This window comes from Pantherophis guttatus, chromosome 7, assembly GCF_059756535.1.
Source record: "Pantherophis guttatus breed Tessera chromosome 7, ASM5975653v1, whole genome shotgun sequence".
Classification (NCBI taxonomy): domain Eukaryota; kingdom Metazoa; phylum Chordata; class Lepidosauria; order Squamata; family Colubridae; genus Pantherophis; species Pantherophis guttatus.
Window position 1 is genome coordinate 85472690 of NC_142069.1, and position 24242 is coordinate 85496931.

The following is a 24242-nucleotide window of genomic DNA, read 5'->3' on the forward strand; positions in this document are numbered from 1 at the left end:
TTTAAATTTTTGAGTATTAAAAATATTAAAATATTAAAATTAAAATTGTTTAAAAAAGAGGGAGAAAGTTAGGCCAGGCCCGCCTGGTGAAATAAAAAGGTCTTTAGAGCGCGGCAGAAGGCGCGCAGATCCGGGATCCTGAGGTGAGGTGAGAACCAGCTCACTTCAAGGAGAGAAGCAACCTTGAACTAAGAATAAATTTCCTTGCAGTTAGAACAATTAACCAGTGGAACAACTTGCCTCCAGAAGTTGTAGGTCCTTCATCACTGGAGGTTTTTAAAGAAGACATTGGACAATCCTTTGTCTGAAATGGTATAGGGCTTCCTGCCTGAGCTAGGGGGTTGGACTAGAAGACCTCCTAAGGTCCTTTCCAGCTCTGTTAAAGCCATTTTAACATCCCTCAAGGAATCTGGTTGTTGAAAATTTTATCAGAATCCAGCAACTCTGCTCTAGAAATGAATGTTGGAGCCGGCTTTGAGGAACGCTGAGTGACTTACTATAGGTCACGCCTAACCTAATTCACAAAAAAATGTTGTGGAGATAAAATTGGGGAGGATGATGGGTCATATCTGGAGCTGCCGAAGAAGACACAAGCTATAAAGCAGAAGATCTCATCCCTGTGCCGTCTTGTCTCCTTCCTTCTAGTTTTAGATGTAGCTTTTTCAAAATTGAGCTGTTTTTTTAATATTGATCTCTTTACTAGCGGTAAGCCACCCAGAGTGTCCCTATCAGTGAGGACGGCCTATAAATTTAATAAAATAAACAAACACTCTAAATAAACATGAAACTAGTTCACCTTCATTGAAGCTGCGTTCGAATAATGGGTTTGGACGACGGTTTTTCTCTGCACATTTTCAAAGAAGGCGTTTTGGGGTTTTTGTGATAGATTCAAATGGCAAACTTTCAGTAACCAAGGGCCACGTGCCTCCAGCTCTCTCAAAACCAGATTTTATCTTATTCAGGGATTAGATCCGTGATGGCAAACCTATGGCACGCGAGGCAGAGGTGGCACACAGAGCCCCCTCTGTGGGCAAACACCCCGTCACCAGCTGCTCTTCTGGTTTCTGATACGCCAGCCAGCTGGTCTTCGTGGGTGCCAGAGTGGCGGAAAACGACCTGAAAATATTTTCCAGGCCATTTCTGGGCCTTTTCCGGGCCGTTGTTTCAGGCTGTTTTCGGGCCACTTTCGGGCCCCTTTCAGGGCCATTTTTGCCTGAAAAATGGCCCGAAAATGGCCTGAAAATGGCCCAGAAAACACCCCAGAAAATGCCCAGAAAACGGCGGGAAAACTGCCTCAAAAACGGCTAGAAAACGGCCCCCCAAATGGCCCAAAAACAGGCATGCGCGTGCCGGCCAGCTGGTCTTCGGGTTTCCAGTGCTCCGGCATGCGCACATGCACACACGTTCCGGATTGGGCACTTGGTCCCGAAAAGGTTTGCCATCACGGGATTAGATGGTGGAGTCAAGAGAGGAATTAGCCTGCAGTTGTTACGTTCCCACAAAGAGTCTCAGCTCAACCTCTTGAATTCCGCTCTTGACCTAGCACCAATTTAATGTTGACCGTTACTTGACCGGGTTCTTGTGTAGTAGGCGCGATCTTGACTAGATCTTGTGTTATAGGAGTGATGGCGTTAATCGGCTTAAAAAGAATTTAGCGCGAGGTCCTGATTTTCCGCGCCGGACGCCTTTCGCTCTAAAGAGAAACGTAGTATAACGGCATACTCACAGTGGCACATTGTAAGAGACTCTTTGGGCTTGTATAAAGTCTTTTGGCTGGTGCTGTGCAATGACTTGCCATGTAATCCCATTGTTTACGCTGTACTGGAGCAACACAGCTTTGTCGACAGTGTTGGGGTCACTGAGATTCGTGTTGCAACTATCAGTTTGTGAAAGACTTCCAATTTGCAAAACAAACATTATTTTGCTGGGGGAAGGAGGGAAGGGAAAAGCAGGAAGAAGGATGATAGCAAAGAGAACCAGTTAATTCATGATTTACAACAAGAGCAAAAGAATTATCCAAATACCAGCAGCTATACATACACACATACACACAAAAAAAAAACCACACACACAAAACCTCATACACAAAGGCAAAATAATGAAAACTTTACAATTCTTAGTAATCGGCACAATCAAAAAATTCAATCATTAAAACCATTATATACAATTATTATAAGAATTAGTCATTTTTTAATATTTATTATTATTATTATTATTATTATTATTATTATTATTATTATTATTTCATAATATTATGAAGTATGGGGAAATTGGTACAATTGGTTGAAGAACAAGACTAAAACATGATTTTAGGATATGACTTGTTATGCACTCGAAGTACGAGCTATATTGCATAGAATATTGAATAGCTAAGGATGAAGTTTATTTAACGCACGATTCCGTAAATTGTGTAAACACTGTACCTCTGAAGGAGATAGAGATTGTATATTTTTTTTCTTTCTTTTATAATGGAAAAATTTAATAAAGTATATTAAAAAAAAAAAGAATTAGTCATTTTTTAATCTGCTTTGTGTTTTTTATGATTTTTTTTTTATTTTTTTTTTAAAGTTGTTAGCTGCCCAGAGTCATTGAATATGAGATGGGGGACAAACAGATTTTATAATAAATAAATTAAAAATATAAATAAGTATTGCGGCAGGTAACTTTCTTCCCAATGTTTCTATTATTATATCTTTTATAAACATCTAGCTTGGTCTGATGGATTTTTTTAAAAAAATAAACATCTTGTTATGGTCTAATGGACTTTATTATATCTCCCATTCTGCTCTCTGATTCCCTACTATAAATTAGTTGCCAACAGTTTTCTGCAAAGGAAAGGATGTATTTATAGAATCAAGTCACCATTCTCTACTAACTTCTCTTCTGCTATGGTCTCTTTTCTACCTTCCTACTAGATTTCTATGCTTTGACCTATGGAGCACTTATCCGAATGCATCCAAGTGAAAGTGTTTTCCATCTGCATACAATTCAGTATTTCGCACTTTATACATTCGAAAATCATGTGAGCCTTACCATTCAGCTGGCATAAAAATCTAAGAGAATATTTGAACTGTGGGTCCTTGGTGCTCGCTGAGCTTGGTAGGGTTTTTTTGCAGACGTTTCATTATCCAACTAGGTAACATTATCAGTGCTGAAGGGAAGGTGGTTTGCTCTTGCTCTAGCTAATAGCAAAGAACAACCCAAAGGAACCATCAAGACACTCTCACCAACAATGATAGTGCAAACCACTAGTACTACATATAAACAGAGAGCAGAGGGCCTGGTGGCTCAGCAGACTGATAGCATTGTGATTAACACCAGCTGTCTGCAATTACTGTAAGTTCGAATCTCACCAGGCTCAAGGTTGACTCAGCCTTCCATCCTTTCTAAGGTAGGTAAATTGAGGACCCAGTTTGTGGGGGCAATAAGCTGACTTTGTATAAATATACAAAAGTATGAAGGCTATTGCTTAACGCATTGTAAGCCGCCCTGAGTCTCCGGAGAAGGGCGGCATATAAATCAAAAAAACAAAACAAAAAACCACTCCCTCCTAGCACTGATGATGTTACTTAGTTGGGTAATGAAATATTTGCAAGAAAAGCCACCAAATCAGAGACCACCAAGAACTACAAATATACTATCTAGGATCAACTTTTCTGCGTCTTCAGATCACATTCATATACCATCAAACCAGGGGTGAAATGTAAAATTTGTTACGACTGGTTCTGTGGGCGTGACTTGGTGGGGGTGGGTGGGTAATGTGACTGTGTGGGCATGGCCAACTTTTTTTTTTTTTTTAACTTTTAAAAGCATTTTTTTCTACAACATCTTCGGCCGAAGAGATTGCAGAAAAAAAATGCTTTTAGAAGCCTCTGACGATCAGGCAACTCAGCTGGGATCGCCAGAGGCTTTTAAAGGCATTTTTTTTTCCTACAACTTCTTCGGCTGAAGAGGTTGTAGAAAAAATGCTTTTAAAACTAAAAAAAAAAAAAAATGTACGGTAAGTTCACAATAAGTTAAGTCTTCCAAGTTTGATGGTACGTGAATGTGTTCCGAATACTATGTGCTATGTGGTTCTTGGTGGTCTCCAAACTTGGTAGAGGTTTTTTTTTGGCAGACATTTCATTACCCAACTAGGTAACATCATCAATGCTAGAAACGAGTGGGGTTTGCTTTTATTGATCTCTTAATGATCTCTCCGATTTCGCTTCTTAAAATTAGTCCCAATTTTCCCGTTCGGAAGGTTGAGAGTTCAATCCTAGGTAGCGGCAGATATTTCTCTCTCCTTGGGCGCAAAGAAAAAAAAAAACTGCTGTGAACTCCACGTGGCGTCAGGAAGGGCATCTGGCCAGTAAATGCTCAGCTCCATCCAGTTGCCCTGACGCTGCCCCAAATTTCATAAGGGATGAGACTCGTAAAGGGGGAGTTTAACTGCTACTCGTTTTCTGAATGCCGTAACATTTTATCACACTGTTTAAACGAGGAATCATTTTAGATTTCAGGATACCTAAAATTACCTTGCTCGGGTTAAATCCAGGGCCTTTGTCACCGCTTGCCTTATCTGACAGCCATTGAAATATAGAGAGTCACCGTGAGCGTACGGAGCCAGCTGTCCACATCCGTTCCCTATCACTCCACCCTGAATAATTTCCCAGTTTATTTCGGTAATTCTTGCCGACTCGAAATTATCTTTAATGTAGCTGGGAAGTTCGTGGTTGAAAACAGAGCAGTCATCGCCTGAAAAGAATAGATAGAAGTATCCAACAGTTATTATCAAAGTTATTGCAACTGAAAATTTATCTTCATGTTTTCTGAACGATCAATTTGGATGGACGCAATATAGATGTTTAAGATACTGTAGGGGCAGGAGTAGGATTCAAAAATTTTAGCAACTGGTTCTCTGTCCGGTTGTTGGGTGGGTGTGGCCATGGTGGGTGTGGCCTACTTGGCCTCCTGCACTACGGGGGGGGGGCGTTTTCACCCTCCCCAAGCTCTAGAGGTTTCCCTCGAGCCTCCGGGAGGGCGAAAATGGCCTTCCCCTGGCTCCACAACGCTCCGTTTTCGCCGGCCTGGTCCTTCGCTGTTTCCAGGGTGGCCCCGCAGGCCAGATCTAAGCACCCCGTGGGCTGGATCCGGTCCATGGGCCTTGAGTTTGACACCCCTATTTTAAATTATTGGTGTTCCCTTGAGCCCTCCCGAGCTCCATTTTCACTGGCAGAGGGTTGCAGGAGGCCGTCCCAGCCAAAAATGGAGCTCGGGAACCCGTTTTTGCTGGCAGAGCGCTCGGGCCACCGCAGGTGCCCCCGACATCAAGCTGGCCACGCCATCCCAACCTCCCTCCCTGAGGTGAAACACAACCCTGATGCGGCCCTCAATGAAATCTGGACTATTGTAACGCTCTCTACATGGGGCTCCCCTTGAGGAGCACTCAGAGGCTCCAACTGGCGCAGAGTGCAGCCGCGCGGGTGGTGATGGGAGCGACGTGGCGCTCCCATGTAACGCCTCTCCTGTGCGAGCTGCACTGGCTCCTGGTCGTCTTCCGAGTGCGCTTCAAGGTTTTGGTTATCACCTTTAGAGCGCTCCATGGCTTAGGACCTGGTTATTTACGGGACCACCTGCTACCACCAATAGCCTCCCACCGACCAGTACGCTCCCATAGAGAGTGGCTCCTCCGGGTGCCGTCGGCCAAACAATGTCGACTGGTGGCCCCCAGGGGGAGAGCCTTCTCTGTGGGGGCACCTACTATCTGGAACGAGCTCCCCCCGGAGATACGGGAATCCCGGATCTGCGTACTTTCCGTCGCGCGCTCAAGACGTTCTTATTTCATCAAGCTGGCCTGACCTAAGTTCTTTCCCCTTTTTAAATGGAAATTTTAAATCTGGTTTTTAAATTATTGGGGTTTTAAATCTGTTCAGCCAAATTATTTAATTTGTTTTATTCTATTTTAAATTTTGTATTTATATGTTTTATTTTATGGCTGTTCACCGCCCTGAGTCCTTCGGGAGTAGGGCGGTATACAAATTCAATAAAATGAAAAAATGAAAATGAAATGAAATCGACTTTGACACCCCTGATTTAAAGGAACACAAACAGGCTGCAGCCACCCTGAACATCGGACAAACAAAGCATCCAGACAAAAACTGACCTTGGTATTCTTCATCACAAATACAAACGGCACCCGTGGTACAATATCCGTGGCCGCTGCAGAGTTTGGGACAGGCTTCTCCAATGTAGACATGATCTATCGCCCAGCTTTGTTTTTCTGGTTCTTCTCCTTTTTGGATCCACCGGAACTGAGTTGCACTAGAAATAAAATTGCCCACGTGTAAACGCAAGAGGTCAGCGTGGCTTCCAGATAATATGCCAATACAGATAGCCCTCGTGTTAGAACCATTCGTTTAATGACGTTTAGGCCAGGGGTAAAATGAATTTACTTCCGTTACTGGATCACAAATGTGAGCGCGCGCACATGCGCAGAAGGTCCAAAACCAGATGTCATGATGTCCAGTTGGGTGGGCAGAGCCTCCCACCGCTGGCCCTACCGGATCGTGCGAGCCAGATAGATCCAGCTGGATTTCACCACTGGTTTAGGCCAGAGGTGGGTTTCATATAATTTTACCACCGGTTCGCCGTGCATGAAAAATGTGACCTTGTGGCAAGCAGAAAATTCTGCCAATGGGGAAACCAGATTCACTTAACAACCGTGTCACTAACTTATCAACTGCAGTGATTCACTTAAGAACAGTGGCAAGAAAGGTTGAAAAGGACGCAAAACTCCCTTAACAACTCTCTCGCTCAGCAGCAGAAATTTTGGGCTCGACAGTGGTAAATTGAGGACTAGCTGTAATTTGTGTTATTCTGGCATAAGCAGTGGTGAAATCTAAAATTTGTTACTACCGGTTCTGTGGGTGTGGCTTGGTGGGGGGGAAAGGTAATGTGACTGGGTGGGCGTAGCCAATTTTTTTAAAAAAAAAACTTTTAAAACCATTTTTTCTACAACCTCTTCGGCGAAGAGGTTGTAAAAAAAATGCTTTCAAAAGGCTCTGACGATTCCAGCTGAGTTGCCTGATCGGCAGAGGCTTTTTTTCTTTTAAATGCCTCTGACGATCAGGCAACTCAGCTTGGATCGTCAGAGGCATTTAAAAGAAAAAAAGGGTTTTTTTTTTCTTTTAAAAGCCTTTGATGATCCCAGCTGAGCCGCGTGATCATCACAGGCTTTTTTTTTTTTTTTTTACTTTTAAAAGCATTTTTTCGGCCGAAGAGGTTGTAGAAAAAATGCTTTTAAAAGTAAAAAAAAAGCCTCTGATGATTGTGCGGCTCAGCTGGGCATAAGGGGGGGGGGGAGGCAGGGATTTTTTGCTACCGGTTCTCCAAATCACCCACCTCCATCGCTACTGGATCGGGCGATCTGGTCCGAACCAGGAGCATTTCACCCTTGGGCATAAGATGTAACCCAGGGGTGTCAAACTGGATTTCTTTGAGGGCTGGATCAGCACTGTAGTTCTCCTCTGTGGGCCGGCCTGGTGGTGGTGGTGGTGGGGAGTGGTGATGGGGGGGAGATGGGACAGACACCTCATGCTGCACTTTACTGACCAAAATGGGCCTTGGGGGGCCACGCGTGGCTCTCCGGTACCTCATTTTCGCCCTCCATGGCCTCCTGTAGCACTCTGCCAGCTGAAAATGGGCTGAAAACGGTCATTCCGAGGCCCCCGCATGGCCTGTTTTCGGCCGGCAGAATGCTCTTGGAGGCCCATTTTTGGCCTGTTTTTGGCCCGTTTTCACCAGCAGAGGCACCGTGAGCCAGTCCTTTGATATTCCTAGACTGGACCCATGAGCTGGATTTAAGCACCCCGCAGGCCAGATATAACCCGCGGGCTTTGAGTTTGACACCCCTGATGTACCCTAAACCAAGGAATGTTCCGAGGGCTAATATGGTGCTGAAGAAGCCCGGTGTGGTCACATCTCAGAGAGGCAGCTACCTGGAGGAGACGTGATCCGGCAGCTGGATGGTTATCCTCTTCCAAGTGGAGCTGTTGACGGAGTTATAGATGGTCGCTTCGTGAAACTGAAACGGGGAGCAACCAACGCTGTTGGAGGAAGACGGAAGGCACTGGGTCTGGACGAGCTGCCAGGAATCTAATCTGAAAGAAAGCAAAAGAGATAAAGTTGCTAGGTGTGGAAGGGAGAGAATGCATTGGCAAACAGTGGCAAAAAAACCCACCTGAGTTACTTTCCTCCTTTCTCTGTAAGCCTGAGTTAACCTTTATGGTTAGGGGTAGGGATGAGCTGCTGGGGGTTCGCAGGGGTTTGACAGAACCTCTAGCTAAGATTTTGTGCAGTTCCACTCCTGGCTGGCTCTGCCCACACTGCCCCGCCCCTCCCAGGAGTCCCCACACAGCCCATTTTGGATGCAGGTGAGTGCAGGGTGCGCATGGAGGCTCGGGGAGGGCGAAAAACAGGCCTACTGGCCCATTTCCAGCCTCCAGAGGGCCTCCAGAGCGTGAGGAGGCCATTTTTGCCCTCCCAGAGGCTCAAGGAAAAGCCTCCGGAGCCCGGGAAGGGTAAAAATGCCCCCCCTCCGCCGTGGTGCAGGAGGCCGACTAGGCCACGCCCGCCATGGCCACGCCCACCCAGCAACCGGGCAGAGAATCTGACTGGATGGTGGGGAGTGCAAGTTCGGAGAACCGGCAAATACCACCTCTGCTTGGCCCCAGAGTGGGGAGGGAATGGGGATTTTGCAGTATCCTTCCCCTGGGGTGGGAATGGAGATTTTGCAATATTCTTTCCTCAGGAATGGGGATTTTGCAGTATCCTTCTCTTGGAGTGCAGTGGGAATGGAGATTTTGTAACATCCTTCCCCCAGGAGTAGGGAGGGAATGTGGATTTTGCAGTATCCTTCCCCAGGAGTGGAGAGGGAATGGGGATTTTGCAGTATCCTTCCGCTGGAGTGGGGTGGGAATGGAGATTTTGCAGTATCCTTTCCCGCCACGCCCACCAAGCCACACCCACCAAGCCACACCACGCACATCAAGCTACGCCCACAGAACTGGTAGTAAAAAAAATTGGATTTCGCCACTGGGTTGTACATGTATTAATTGGAGTTGAATAATTGAAAAGACCAAAGCATCTTTGCAACAACCAAATAATTTTGCATCTCTTCTGTTACCAAGATAGATAAACAAGAATAAAATAAAATAAATAAAATGTTTAGAAATTCCAATAATAGAACCTGAATCAAGGGAGATTTTACATCCATATCTACAGTTACATTGATATTCACACAGGTGTTAAATAATTGTAAAATAGATACTTTGCATCTTCAAATCCACAATATTTTCAATTGCGGCCGTAGCTTTTATATTTTACCTAGCATCCTTAGAGTATTCCAGCATAACTGAATGGGGATCACCACAAGATGTTGCTTCACAGCCAACCACAATCTGAAATAATTAAAACGAGACACGTTTTTCTCTTCAGTTTTGTCAACAATTTATTGGTGTAGTGGTGAAGGCACCAGGCTAGAAACCAGGAGTTTGTGAGTTCTAGTCCCACCTTAGTCATGAAAGGCAGCTGGGTGACTTTGAGCCAATCACCAGGAGACTTTGAGTTCTAGTCCCGCCTTATCAATGAAAGCCAGCTGGGTGACTCTGAGCCAATCACCCGGAGACTTTGAGTTCTACTCCCGCCTTAGTCATAAAAGGCAGCTGGGTGACTTTGAGCCAATCACCCGGAGACTTTGAGTTCTAGTCCCACCTTAGTCATGAAAGGAAGCTGGGTGACTCTGAGCCAATCACCCGGAGACTTTGAGTTCTAGTCCCGCCTTAGTCATGAAAGGAAGCTGGGTGATTTTGAGCCAATCACCAGGAGACTTTGAGTTCTACTCCCACCTTAGTCATAAAAGGCAGCTGGTTGACTTTGAGCCAATCATTCAGAGTCTTTGAATTCTAGCCCCGCCTTAGTCATGAAAGGCAGCTGGGTAACTCTGAGCCAATCACCAGGAGACTTTGAGTTCTAGTCCCGTCTTATCAATGAAAGCCAACTGGGTGACTCTGAGCCAATCACCCAGAGACTTTGAGTTCTAGCCCCGCCTTAGTCATGAAAGGCAGCTGGGTGACTTTGAGCCAATCACCAGGAGACTTTGAGTTCTAGTCCCGCCTTATCAATGAAAGCCAACTGGGTAACTCTGAGCCAATCACCAGGAGACTTTGAGTTCTAGTCCTGCCTTAGTCATGAAAGGAAGCTGGGTGACTCTGAGCCAATCACCAGGAGACTTTGAGTTCTAGTCCCGCCTTATCAATGAAAGCCAACTGGGTAACTCTGAGCCAATCACCAGGAGACTTTGAGTTCTAGTCCCGTCTTATCAATGAAAGCCAACTGGGTGACTCTGAGCCAATCACCCAGAGACTTTGAGTTCTAGCCCCGCCTTAGTCATGAAAGGCAGCTGGGTGACTTTGAGCCAATCACCAGGAGACTTTGAGTTCTAGTCCCGCCTTATCAATGAAAGCCAGCTGGGTGACCAGTCCCTCTCCCTCAGCCCACCTCACAAGGTTGTTGTTTTGGGAAAAATAGGTCATGTGGAAGGAGTATTATGTATGTTCGCCACTTTGAGTTACTTATAAAGGCAGAACAAAAATCTAATAAATAACCCTTGGATGCTACTCTTCCATTTGACCCACCATCTATATTCATTTGATACTGTTGTTCGATGCACTCATGTTAACTTCCAAAAACTCTTAATAAGCAACGTACAGTAAATATGGGATAATAATTTGAACAGATCTATCAGAGTTTCAGGACACGTCAGATTTAAGTCAATGATTTAACTCTGAATGCACAGAAATGTCTTCTTACTTTAAACTGTATCATGTATCCAGGTTGTATAATGAGCTCCCGGGAGCACAAGATATTGTACGTCTGGTCCTTTTTCTTATTGGGCCAATAGAGGTGGAAGGAAGGGTTACCGCAGAATCCCGCAGTCCTGACCGCATTTGGATAGAAACTCCAATTTTCTTCGTGGGAGATCCCTTCTGTTAAGATCAAGGAAAGTGAAAATGAACCAGAGAATTATAGACAGAATTGTTAAAAACGTGTTTGTATATTCAGGATATACAAGCATCCTCCATAACAGAAAAGGCAGATAACAGGCAGCTCAATGTATCCCAACGTAATCAAATTATAAATAATTATGCTGAGAGACGAGAGCAAAAAGAAGAATTTTATTAGAATGTCGGAGAAAGATACCGGAGACTTCTACATTCACCATCCAAATCCTTGGATGAATTTTTAGGTCAATCAACAGTCCTTGGAATATGAACAGGTGACTAGTCCAAGGACTGTTGATTGACCTAAAAATTGGGCTTACAATAATAATATTACAATAATTTATTTAGTGAATGTTCAAAGTCACAACGGCATTGAAAAATGTGACTTATGACCGTTTTTCACACTTACGACCCCTGGTTACATGATCAGAATTCAGACGCATGACATCTGACTCATATTTATGACCGTTGCAGTGTTCCGGGGTCATATGATCCCCTTTTGCGACCTTCTGATGAGTAAAGACGATGGGGAAGTCACCCACTGAATAACCGTGTCACTAACTTCACAACTGCAGTGATTCACTTAACAATATGCCAAAAAAGGTCGTAAAATGGGGCAAAATTCATTAGACAAATGTCTCACTTAACAGCACAAATGTTGGGCTCAATTGTGGTCCTAAGTTGAGGACTACCTGTATTTATATTTTCTGGCACTAAAAAAAGGTAAAGGTTGACCCTAGGGGGCGCTGCTCATCTCCATTTGTTAGACGAAGGACTCAGCGTGGCCAGAAGACACTTCTGTGGTTATGTGGCCAGCATGACTATATCGAACGCGGTTACCTTTTCATCAAAGTGGTACCTATTTATCTACTCACATTTGCATGCTTTCGAACTGCTAGGTGGGCAGGAGCTGAGGCAAGAACAGAAACTCACCCCATCACATGGCACTTGAGTCTCAAACCTGGGCTGTCAGCTTAGTGTCTTTAAGTGCTGAGCCATTGCACCCTCGTAGTAACTTTTTGGGTAAGAATTTAATTCTCTATTTCAGTGATGGCTAACCTTTTTCTTGTTGTGTGCTGAAAGTGTGTGCGTGCGTCCACGGCAGCGCGTGAGTGTGCCTGCACCCATAATGCAATGTGCCCCCCTGCGCATGCGCACATGCATGACCCCCCCACGCTCCCCCGTGCTTGCATGCGTGACCCCCCACCTCCCATTTTGGGCCTAGTACGCCTCCTTGCAGCCTCCTGGCCCCAAAAACCGGCCTGGGGGGGGCGTGCTTCACTCTCCCACACCCCATTTTGGGCCTCATAGACCTCCCTGCAGCCTCCTGGGCCCAAAACGGGCCTCGGGGGTTGCGCGCCACCCCCCGGCTTCCCCCCACCCCCACACATGTACACGTGACTCCAGTCCCCCCCAAGCATGCGTGCGTGTCTCCCACATGCGCTCCCTGTGCATCCTGAAAATCAGCTGGCTGGTGGGAGGCACGCACATGCACGGTGGAGCTGAGCTGGGCAACAGTCCGTGTGCCTGCATGCCCGTAGAAATGGCTATAGTTTCGCCATCATGGCTCTATTTGATTCTTACCGTCATCGAATGTATCCACCAGTTGACTTGGATTGATTTCTGCTCCGCCAATCAGTATATTATCCAGGGCCCACTGAGCACGATCAAACCCCGAAACAACAATGCCGTTGTTAATCACGAATGGTTGCCACCAGCGTAGGCGAGTTGTGTTGGTGAGAGCCTCTTCCGGGAGCAGAATATAATCGTGCCTGATGGAGATATATTTCTGATAGTCCATCTCATGCAGCAACGTCCATGATATTCCTACGTTACGATGGTTCAAGATAAAGAAAGAGTCAATAAATGTGTGAGATTCCTTGCGGGGTTCCGAACAGCTGATTTGTGATGAGGGTTTGCCCTTTTATAAAATAAGAATAATCCCCTTTCTCCAGGCAATCATTATGAACATAGAATATACATTCATAGAAAATAGACACTGCAAGGTAATATATAGAATAGCGGCAAAGTCTATTTTGGTTTTAAAGTTTTCCATATTCCATATATTGCTTGGAATAATTGTAATAATAATAATTGGAATAATTGGAATGGAATAATAATATAAAAAGACAATGTTCCTTTGTGCACATTGCCTGTACAGCTTTATGACTTGTGGCACAATAATTACAAAGCAGTAATTGCTTTACTTTATGCGTGGATAATGGAAAAATAAAGAAACCTCCCCCCAAATGTCAGAGCATTTGCAGAGTGTAACTACTATTAGGAGACAACCCAGGAGCAAAACACAGCACACAGAGACTTAGACATTTAACAGTGGTTTATATACAAGACATATACAGAAATATACCTGGTAGCAAATACCTGACAGGCAATCAATCTTCTTCTTAACTCTACACAGAGAACTCGGCAATGAATACTGGACAGAAGGAGAGAGAATCCGCCCTCTCCTGGCTGAATTATATAACCACCTCTTAAAGGGGTTAAAACCTTGTGGACCCCTTCGTAGTCTACAACCGGCAATGCCAATGCTGATTGTATTCCAATATGTGTTGGAAAGCAAACTTAACATCTATGATTTTCTGAGAGTCATTTTGCTAAACGCGTCTGATTATCTCTTAAAAATGGTCATCCCTTGAATCTTGAATAAGAATTATACATGTAAGAAGGGATGCTTTATTCTATTTCTTCAAGAATGCAGAAAAAAACATCTTTCAAGAGAAGGAATAAAGAATAAGTTTGAATTTTATTTCTGCAGTCCAAAACACTTGGATAGGTGCGTGAGTTTCAATCAGCCACAGTGGATTATACTGGTATATATTATGTATCTAAACTTTCTTTGTTTTTGCCCCCCTCTCGTTTATGTATGGATGGAACAAAAATCAGAAAAAAAGGAGACTGTTGAAACCAGGAATTTTTGAAATTCCGACATCAAGAGAAAGGCATTTTAAAAAGCAAAAGTTCTATTGCAAAATATGGCTTTGTCTATAGCTAATATTCTTCCTTTGTATATTTTCTATTGTTAGACCAAGAGTGGGTAACTACAGCCTCTTTATGACCTGTGGACTTCAACTCCCAGAATTCCCAAGCCAGACATGCTTTCTGGGAGCATGGAAGCCAGGAATTCTGGGAGTTGAAGTCCACAGGTCGTAAAGAGGCCATAGTTGTCCACCTCTTGTGTCAAACTAATAGAAATATTTGTTAGGCATTATATAAATCACTTGCCTCCATCTGTTGAGTAATCCAGTAGAACTCCTTCCTTTCGACATGTTGGTCTATGACAAGTCGTCATGTTGTTTTCACTCCCTATTCTTCCCCAGTATTGTAGAAACCTGGATTAAAAAATGCATCATTAAGTATATATTTTAATAACATGCACGAAGAAGCTGCATATGTGTTTAGTTCCGGATACCTTCCTTTCTCGAGGTTCTTCTGAGGGAATCACGGAGCTGAACCTGAGACTTCGTGGGTTGCTTAAATACGTTAAACCTCCTAATTTGATTTCTAGACACTGATATTATCACTGTGGGAAAAGTGAATATCAGAGACTAGATGTTTGGTTAGAGCTAGACTAGATAAGCCATCTACAAAAGCTATTTATATGGAGTTTTTCCCAAACCTACCTTCTACATCTTACTCCTTTTCTTGCATTTTTGTTGTGGCCTGTCGGCCGCCAGCCCCTCCAACAGCCAAATTAGAGGAGGAGGAGGAGGAGGTGTGGGAGTCAGGGCCAGCATCCAGGCAACCTGAGAGCTCCGAGAGGGAAGAGGGAATGGAGCTGGCAGAGAGAGAGAGACAGAGGTGGAGCCTCGGCCATCTGTCAGTCCTCAGATGGAGAGTCAACAGCCCCCAGGTCTGGAGGTGGCTGATGAGGAAGAGGAGGAACAGCTGGGTCCAGTGCCTGACGCGCGGATGCACAGAAGGCAGAGGAGAGGAGAGCACTGGAAATCTATAGGGCCGGTCCTTGGGACGGAAGAGCCATCTCTGCTAGAGAAGCCCCACCCTAGCTCTGGGGATAAAAGGCAGGGGGTGGAGATGAATAGATGTAGCAGACAACTATTCATCTCCTGGCTGGACGGACTTGTCAGCCGGCGTTGAGAGAGAAACATTTTGCCGGGGCTGCTGGAGCTCCTAATGAACGAATCATTGCTTCAACTACAGAGGGTTTGTCATGTTTGGGGAGCTGGGTCAGAATAATTTTCTGGACTAAAACCATCCATGGATTTAATAAATTAAAGGCTACTCCATTCATACAGAGAGAGTTTAAGAAGCGCATATAGACCAGGGGTCGGCAACCTTAAACACTCAAAGAGCCACAAAGGTCCTAACCGGAGGCCCCCGTTCAATTCTGGAGCCAACCGGAAGTCCAGTTCCCCCATCATAGAGTCTCCTCCTAGCATGGCGTCCTTTTTCCTCTGCTGACCAGAAGTCCAGTTCCCCCACCATAGAGTCTCCTCCTAGCACGGCATCCTTTTTCCTCTACCTGTCCTAACCGAAAGCCCTATCAATTGTGGAGCCGACCAGCAACAGGGAGCCACAGCAGAGGGATGAAAGAGCCACATGCAGCTCCAGAGCCACGGGTTGCTGACTCCTGGCATAGACTACAGGGCTGCAGCGAGCAACCTTAAACAAGCTGAATTATTATATGGTTCAGCTTTGGAAGGGTGGATAATTTATTAAATTATTAATAAGTTTTCCCGACGTTAGCTGACGGAGGTGGTCAGCTGGGGAAAATAAGTCCTTCCTTCCTTCTTCCCTGACATTTTAAGGATGGGAGAGTTATATCCCGTGGCCTGTCCTCTCAGCCTTCTGGAGTTGGCATCGGGGTTATTATTCATCGCTAACCGTCATCGGAGTGGAATGAGCTACGTTCACCTCTATTAGGTAAGCTGACCTACTTTGCGCCCCGCAGGTCCAGGTCTTGAGTCACTGCCTGCCTCACTGTTGGTCCCCCAAAATATAGAGCCGTGTCCTCGGCCAGAACCCCACATTCCAGACAGGCCAGGCCGCCTTCCAGGGACATCCATAAATCAGGACGAATTTCTTCGTTGTCAAAACGCTCCTTCAGGAAAGTCTGGCGAGAGATTGCAAGACATGAAAATAAGCTGATGGGCTGTTTCCTTCTTTTAGGTCAGTGTTTCTCAACCTTGGTAGCTTGAAGATGGGTGGACTTCAACTCCCAGAATCCCTGGGGGATTCTGGGAGTTGAAGTCCACCCATCTTCAAGCTTCCAAGGTTGAGAAACACTGTTTTAGGTGAAATGTTCAGAAAAATACAATTCCTTCCTTCCTTCCTTCCTTCCTTCCTTCCTTCCTTCCTTCCTTCCTTCCTTCCTTCCTTCCTTTCTTCCTTCCTTCCTTCCTCCCTCCCTCCCTCCCTCCCTCCCTTCTTGTCCTTTTCTCCCTTCCCCTTCCCCTTCCCTTGTCCCCATAATATACCAGAATTATTTGACATCGGAAATTGATTTTGGAATAATGAACTTATATTTTCTGCAGAAATGTAATCCAAATATATATTAAAAGTAAAGATTTCTCTGTCCTGGCCAGTCGTGTCTGACTCTAAGGAGCAGCGCTTATCTCCATTTCTTAGTTGAGGGAGCCAGGGATGCCTGAAGACAATTTCTGGGGTCATGTGGCCAGCATGACTTACCGTATTTTTCAGAGTATAAAATGCTCCAGGTTATAAAACGCACCTACCCTTTTTGGGGAGGAAAACAAGGGGAAAAAAATCTGCCTCTGCCTTTGCCTCCCAGAAATTTGCCTCCTTGCAGCAAACAGCCTGCTTTAGTTTCATTTTCATTTTCAACACAGTCTGATTAGCACAAGAAAAAAAATTGCCTCTCAGCAATTTGCCTCCTTGCAGCAAACAGCGGAGGCCTGTGGGGCAATAGGCAATGGCAATCCCTGCAGCCTGAAACAGCTGAGGGTCAGGAGGCCTATCCAACCGACAATCAGCTGCTTGTGCTAATCAGGCTGTGTTGAAGCTGAAACCGGCTGTTTGCTGCTTGCTGCAAGGAGGTAAATTGCTGGCAGGCAGAGGCCAAAGGGTGGAGGCTAGCAGGTGGGCGGGGCTAAATTTGGTGTATAAGGCACACCCAAATTTTCACCCTCTTTTGGGGGGGGGAAGTGCGTCTTATACTCCAAAACATACGGTATATGCTAAGGCGCACAGAAGACTGTTACCTTCTTGCCAAAGTGGTACCTATTTATCTACTCACATTTGCATGCTTTTGAACTGCTAGGTAACCAGGAACTCGGGCAAGTAACGGGAACTTGCCCCGTCTGCACAGCGCTCTGGTCTTGAACCCCGGACTGTCAGCTTCCCAGCTGACAAGTTCAGCGTTTTTAACTGCTGAGCCACCGCACCCCTAAATACATATTAGTCAGAACCCAAAACCAAGAATAACAGGTGGTGATTCTTCCAAGCTGAGTTTCTTATTGTTTTGCATCTATAGACAGAATCTTGTCAGACTCTACTATCTGCCTCTATAACGTACTCTGTACTGTTAGGGAGGATCTGTCTTCAACCTCTTTCTCTCACACAAAATACCTGGGCTGAGATGCCTCTTACTCTTCTGGAATGCAGCTCCTCCCTCTCGGGAATCTGTATTCCCTCACAATACTTTTATAGTCGTTCGTGATATGCTATGTTAAGTAGTATGGTATTCCTTTGAATGCAGATATTTAGCTTATTTGCATTTCTTTCCATGGTCCAAATTCTCTTCAATTACCTTCAGAGGATGGGTCAAGTAACAATTTGGCCCGGAGAATCCTGGGTCACAAATGCATTGCTCTTTCAAGCAATCTCCATGGCCTCGGCAGTTTTCGGCACAACCAGGCCCAAGGTAGAAATTGTCAATGGCCCACTGCATATCGGAGTACTTCTGATAAAATCTGAATCTCACTGGACTGCAAGAACACATAAGAAGAAGAAACTGAGATTATCGCACACATCTCTTTTTTTTTTGTCAATTCATTTTTCTGTTTGTAAGGTTTTTAACTAATATTTTAGTTTTTTCTCTGTTTACTTTCAATCCTGCAACTTCTCCATATTCTTCCATTTTTTCCTATCAGCTTGGGGCCAGTTTCTAATGGTCCCTGTGAAATAAATACCAGGTCATCTGCAAATGCTTCCAATTTATATTTTTATTTTCTTATTTCCACGCCTTTTGTTTCTAAATCTTGTCTAATATTTCTGTTTAGCACTTCCAATATAAATAGTAAATATAAATGCACAATTATAGGGCACGATTTCTAGAAAATATACTTTCTCAGTTCCGGAAAGCTTTGGAGGTATTTATATGATTTCAAGTTAAAAGAAAGAATTATGTTGAAAGTGATGAATTTATCTTCATTGAATTCTTTAAAGGGAAACTAAATCAACTGGACATAGGACCACAACTGAGCCTAAAATGTCCACGGCAAACGAGACCGCCGTTCCGCGAGCTTTGCCCCATTTAACAACCTCTCTGGCCAGATTTGTTAAGTGAATCTCTGCAATGGTTAATTAGTAACCTGGTTGTTAAGTGAATCTGGCTTCCCCGTTGACTTTGCTTGTCAGAAGGTCGCAAACGGGGATCACATGACCCCAGGCCGCTGCAGCCCTCATAAGTACAAATTTTGTCCAAATTCTGATCATGTGACCACAATGCTGCAATGGTCGTAAAGGTGAAAAACAGTCACAAGTGACTTCTTTTCAATGCCGTCGTAACTTCAGACGGTCACTAAATGGACAGTTGTAAATCGAGGACTACTTGAATGGGAAAATCAGCCTTTCAGTATTTTTGGTCCCGGTTTCTTGGCTTTTAACCCATTGACGGAGAGTTTTTGGAGATGCAAAATCTTTCAGCTCATTTACACAATGTTCCAACCTCTCCTTCTTCGGTACATTGTAGTCCCCACCCCTCCTTTGTTATGACGGCGTGTCTCTACTTGATAATTAAGTGTAGTTTCCTACTTACTTTCCTACTAGGTTTTCAGGCAATGGGTAGGTTATCCTTTTCCATCCTTTGGTTGGAAAGAAGACAGAAGGCTGGGAAACGGCCCCCGAGCACTTTGGGTCGGCAGGTAAACACTGAGGGATGAGGTATCTCCAACTCACGCCAAAATCGGTAGAATATTGTACATGGACTTGGTTTTGAGCTATCTTTTCTGAGGTTTTACATCCGACAGAAATCTAAGGGGGGGTGCAAAAACACGAATGCATTTTCGTTAAAAAAATAATAATAATTCAGAATTTAACGTATAAAAAGAATGTTATTTCAACAGAAGACAATATTTGTAGCAGGGGGTGAAATGCTCCCGGATCGGACCAGATTGCCCGATACGGTAGTGATTTTTCCCTGTGGTTTGGTGATCCGGTAGCAAACACTGCCTGGGTGTCATTACTTCCTCATTTTAACCAGGAAGTATTTCTACCTTCTGTGTATGCGCAGTTTTTGCACACGTGCAGAAGGTGTGTGCGTGCATGTGACACACGTGTGCGACAGTGGTGGGTTCTAACCGGCTTTACTACCAGTTCTCTTCGTGCATGCGTGTTACGAATCTGCCCAGCTGAGGTGCGGCAATCCACTCTGCCTCACCTCTTAGCTGGGCTAAAAAAGAAGAAATAAAAGATAGGAATAATGCGGGGGCAGGTGGGAGGGCCCAGCTCCCGAAGAAAGAGAACCAGTTCGGTGACGTCATAATGTCCGCTACTGGCTCGGCCAAACCGGGCCGAACCGGGAGGAACCCACCACTGGTGTGCGAGTGAGTGAAGCGAGCGCATGTGGCGCATGTGCTTCCGAACTGGTAAGGAAGGTAAGTAGATTTCACCCCTGATTTGTAGGTCAAGGTTGAAATGAGGGCTGTTGGCGTATTAGTGAACACTGCTAGCCTACTGTCAGGTTTCAATGCTATCTCAAAATAAATGAATTTCCAAACTGCCGATCTTTGAGGAAATTTTCTCTTTATTGAGCATAGTGATCTGTCCCTGGCTCTTTCGTGGTCAGCACTGACCTTTGCCCCCCAATCCCTCCCTTTCCGATCCCCAATTCTCTGCGTCTCATTGGCTATCTTCCAAGCCACTTTCCTCATCCCTCCTCCATCAGATCACAGAAATGTCTCCCTCCTCCCATCTCCGAGGAGACAGAATCTTCAAAGGAATTAAGTAGGCAAAAGTTCAAGCTTCTCCTCTCCTTTAATATGTCAGCGCTGGAACGCTGACACCTACATCACCCAATAGCTTTCCACGTGGTACTCCAGCACTTAGGTCATCGTTACAATAGACTTTCAATAGGACTAAGGGTGACATGATAGCCGTATTCCAGTATTTGAGAGGTTGCCACAAAGAAGAGGGGGTCAATTTATTCTCCAAAGCACCAGAGGGCAGGACAAGATGGTAACTAATCAAGGAGAGAAGCAACCTGGAATTAAGGAGAAACTTCCTGACAGTGAGAACAATCGACCAGTGGAAGAACTTGCCTCCAGAAGTTGTGGGACCTCCAAGGTGCCTGATTGATTGATTGATTCATATACTGATAACTCTAATATAGATATCCAATTACGGGTTAGGAGTTTGTGGTTTAGAGAGACAGACTTCCTTTTGGAAAGCTATTTATGGATTCAGAGGTCCATAAAAAATCTCCATTCTTTAGTGTTTACCTTGAACTGCATGATCCAATGCTCCGTAGGAGTTAGGTCATGGGTGATGGCGTAGGCCTCCCTGCCGTCATGGCTACCACACATCAGGACCCCATCCGGAGAATCACAGAATTTTTCAATGGAACAATCATCATGGAACATCCAGAGCTCATTCACTTAAGAGAGAAAAAATATTCCAATCAGTATTTAAAAAATATTCCAGTCAGTGTTTAAAACCCTACTCAATATTTTTAAATTAACCTGTTTTAAAATTAAACAGGTTAATTAGGCTGTCTTAATTACTGAAAACCAGTGTCTGAATTACTAACTAATTATGGGATTGTAACACGATAATGAATTGTGTTTTTATAAACACAAACGCTTTTAGCTAGATTCTTACAATTTGGAGGAAGCCAAGATTTGTGATAGTGCTATTTTTTCCCCCATGCCTGCTTTGAGGGCTATCGATTCTTTCTATATCCCTTTATACACCTGCCTTTTAAATTGTTACCTGCTTAGAAAAAAAAAAACGAACAGTTGATGCTTTTTAAAAACCCTCTGGATGATTTCTGCGGTTGATTTCTTAATATGATACAAATATCAAGTAAAACTGTCATCCCAGTTCTAACGTAAGGGTTGAGAATTTAAGTGGTATTAAATTCAACCCTTCATTTATCATTTATAAAATTTACCCTTTTTGTTAGCGTTGTTTCCTTATATTATTTCTACCTTTTTGCACTTCTCGACCCAGATTGTTGGGGGCAAGATGCTGACTCTGTAAACTGCTTAGAGTGGGCTACAAAAGCACTGGCAAGCTAAGAGCCTTGGTAGTACAGTGGTCTAAAGCACCCTGTTATTAAGACCAGCTGCCTGCAATTACTGCAGGTTCGAATCTCGCCAGGCTTAAGGTTGACTCAGCCTTCCATCCTCTCTAAGGTAGGTAAATTGAGGACCCAGTTTGTGGGGGCAATAAGCTGACTTTGTATAAATATACAAAAGGATGAAGGCTATTGCTTAGCGCATTGTAAGCCGCCCTGAGTCTCCGGAGAAGGGCGGCATATAAATCAAATTAAAAAAAAAAGTGTTATATAAGTCTGAGTGCTTGTTGTGGCTTGTCAGTCACCAGCCCCTCCAGCAGCCGAATCAGAAGAGGAGGAGGAGGCGTGGGAGTCAAGGTCAGCATCAAGGCAACTTGAGAGCTCCAAGGAGGAAGAGGGAATGGAGCTGACACAGAGAGAGAGAGACAGAGGCAGATGGAGCCTCAGATGGAGAGTCAACAGCCCCCAGTACTGGAGTGGCTGATGAGGAAGAGGAGGAACAGCTGGGTCCAGTGCCTGACTCACAAATGCACAGAAGGCAGAGGAGAGAAGAGCAAGCAGTGGAAATCTATGAGCCGGTACTTGGGATGGAAAAACCATTGCTGCTAGCAAAGCCCCACTCTAGCTCCGGGGATAAAAGGCAGGGGGCGGAGATGAATAGGTATTTTTTTAAAATTTATTTTATTTTTATTTATTTTTATATGCCGCCCTTCTCCGGAGACTCAGGGCGGCTTACAATGCGTTAAGCAATAGCCTTCATACTTTTGTATATTTTATACAAAGTCAGCTTATTGCCCCCACAAACCGGGTCCTCATTTTACCCATCTTAGAAAGGATGGAAGGCTGAGTCGACCTTGAGCCTGGTGAGAATTGAACTCGCAGTAATTGCAGGCAGCTGGATGTTAAATGCTGCCTTAGTAGGAGGCATTAGCCTCCTACGCCACTCAGGCTCCTATATGTATGGCAGACAACTAGTCATCTCCCTGCCAGACGGACTTGTTAGCCTGCGTTGAGAGAGTAACTTTTTTGCCGGGGCTGCAAGCGCTCCTAATAAATTGATTTCAATATAGAGGGTTCGTCTTGTTTGGAGAGCTGGGTCAGAACAATGCTATTGCTATTGCTATCTCGTATTGCTTTCTCTCTCTCTCTCTCTCTCTCGGACCATTTGTTTTTGCTAGTTTTTAATCTTTATTTGTAAACACATTTAATAAAATATATTTAAAATCTCTCTCTGATTTGCAACTACCGTATATGAAGACTTACCTGTTGTTCTGTCATCTACAAACATATCAAAAGCGATTCTGCCGGTCGGTCCCGCATCGGCGGGAGAGCGTTCGTGCTGGGGCAATGGCGCGCTGCTAAAGGTATCCAGCATCACCGTCCTCTGATCCGCTGAGCCAGAGATCAATACGTTGTCGATAGCCCAATCGCTTTGATCGAGACCTTCGTGTTTAGGCTGCCACCAGCGAAAACGGGTTCCTACTCGCTTGGCATCCGGAGGAAGGAGAATGTTCACGAAGCTAAATGGAGAAACATCACACGCCGCTGAATTAAATGTTTTTTTTAAAAAGCGCATCGAGATAGTCCTTCCCTTACAACAGTTCATTGATTGATCGCTCGAAGTTGCATCGGCACCGAAAAAAGGGACATGACTCTTTTTCACACTTATGACTGTTGCGGCACCCTTCCGAGGTCGGTAAAACGAGGACCCAGATTGTTGGGGGCAATAGGTGGACTCTGTAAACTGCTTAGAGAGGACTGGAAAGCACTATGAAGCGGCATATAAGTCTAAGTGCTATTGCTACTCCTTCCTTCCTTCCTTCCTTCCTTCCTTCCTTCCTTCCTTCCTTCCTTCCTTCCTTCCTTCCTTCCTCCCTCCCTCCCTCCCTCCCTCCCTCCCTCCCTCTCTCATTCCCTTTCTCATTCTCCTTCTTGGTGGTGCAGTGAATATTGCAGGCTGCCACTGCCTGGAGTTTGATACTGACCAGCTCAAGGTTGACTCAGCCTTCTATCCTTCTGAGATCAGTCAAATGAGGACCCAGATTGTTTGAGGGGCAAGAGGCTGACTCTGTAAACTGCTTAGAGAGGGCTGTAAAGCACTGTGAAGTGGTATATAAGTCCAAGTGTTATTGCTAGTCCTCCCTTCCTTCCTTCCTTCCTTCCTTCCTTCCTTCCTTCCTTCCTTCCTTCCTTCCTTCCTTCCTTCCTTCCTGATTAGAATCCAGTATTGCAGGCTAACTCTGCCCACAGCCAGCAGTTCGATTCTGATCAGTTCAAGGTTGACTCAGCCTTCCATCCTTCCGAGGTCGGTAAAATGAGGACCCATATTGTTGGGGAGCAATAGACCGATTCTGTAAACCTCTTAGAGAGGCCTGTAAAGCTCTGCGAAGTGGTATTGAAGTCTAAGTGCAATTGCTATCCCCATGGTCATGTGACCAGAATTCAGAGGGCTGCCACGTCCCTGGGTCACCTTTTGCAACCTTCTGACAAGCAAAGTCAACGGGGAAGCCAGATTCGCTTAATAACCGTGTAAACAAGTGCGGGGATTCATTGAACAATGGTGGCCAGAAAGGTTGTAAAAACTCACTTAATAACTGTCTCACTTTTGGGCTCAGTTGTGGTCGTAAGTCAAGGAGTACGTGCATTGATTTAGCGACCGTTCCCCATCGTCAATATTCCTTGGTTGCTGGGATCCATAACCTGCCCAATCTGTCAGATCGAACAGGACAGGTAGAAATGACTTG

At 44.8% G+C, this 24242-nt stretch overlaps 1 protein-coding gene across 3 annotated transcripts in view; it reads right to left on the reverse strand.

The window, feature by feature from the left end:
* Positions 1-24242, reverse strand: part of RELN (reelin) — a 382634-nt gene that overhangs the window by 17252 nt on the left and 341140 nt on the right. For all 3 annotated transcript variants that reach the window (XM_060692666.2, XM_060692664.2, XM_060692665.2), the window contains 13 exons: positions 22762-23018; positions 20702-20856; positions 19021-19235; positions 17791-17968; positions 15959-16134; positions 14286-14392; positions 12627-12869; positions 10852-11027; positions 9367-9440; positions 7980-8141; positions 6146-6303; positions 4518-4737; positions 1727-1924 (listed from right to left, as the gene is read on the reverse strand). In XM_060692666.2, the coding sequence (XP_060548649.2) occupies positions 1727-1924; positions 4518-4737; positions 6146-6303; positions 7980-8141; positions 9367-9440; positions 10852-11027; positions 12627-12869; positions 14286-14392; positions 15959-16134; positions 17791-17968; positions 19021-19235; positions 20702-20856; positions 22762-23018 (2319 nt within the window). The remainder of the gene's footprint in view (positions 1-1726; positions 1925-4517; positions 4738-6145; positions 6304-7979; positions 8142-9366; positions 9441-10851; positions 11028-12626; positions 12870-14285; positions 14393-15958; positions 16135-17790; positions 17969-19020; positions 19236-20701; positions 20857-22761; positions 23019-24242) is intronic.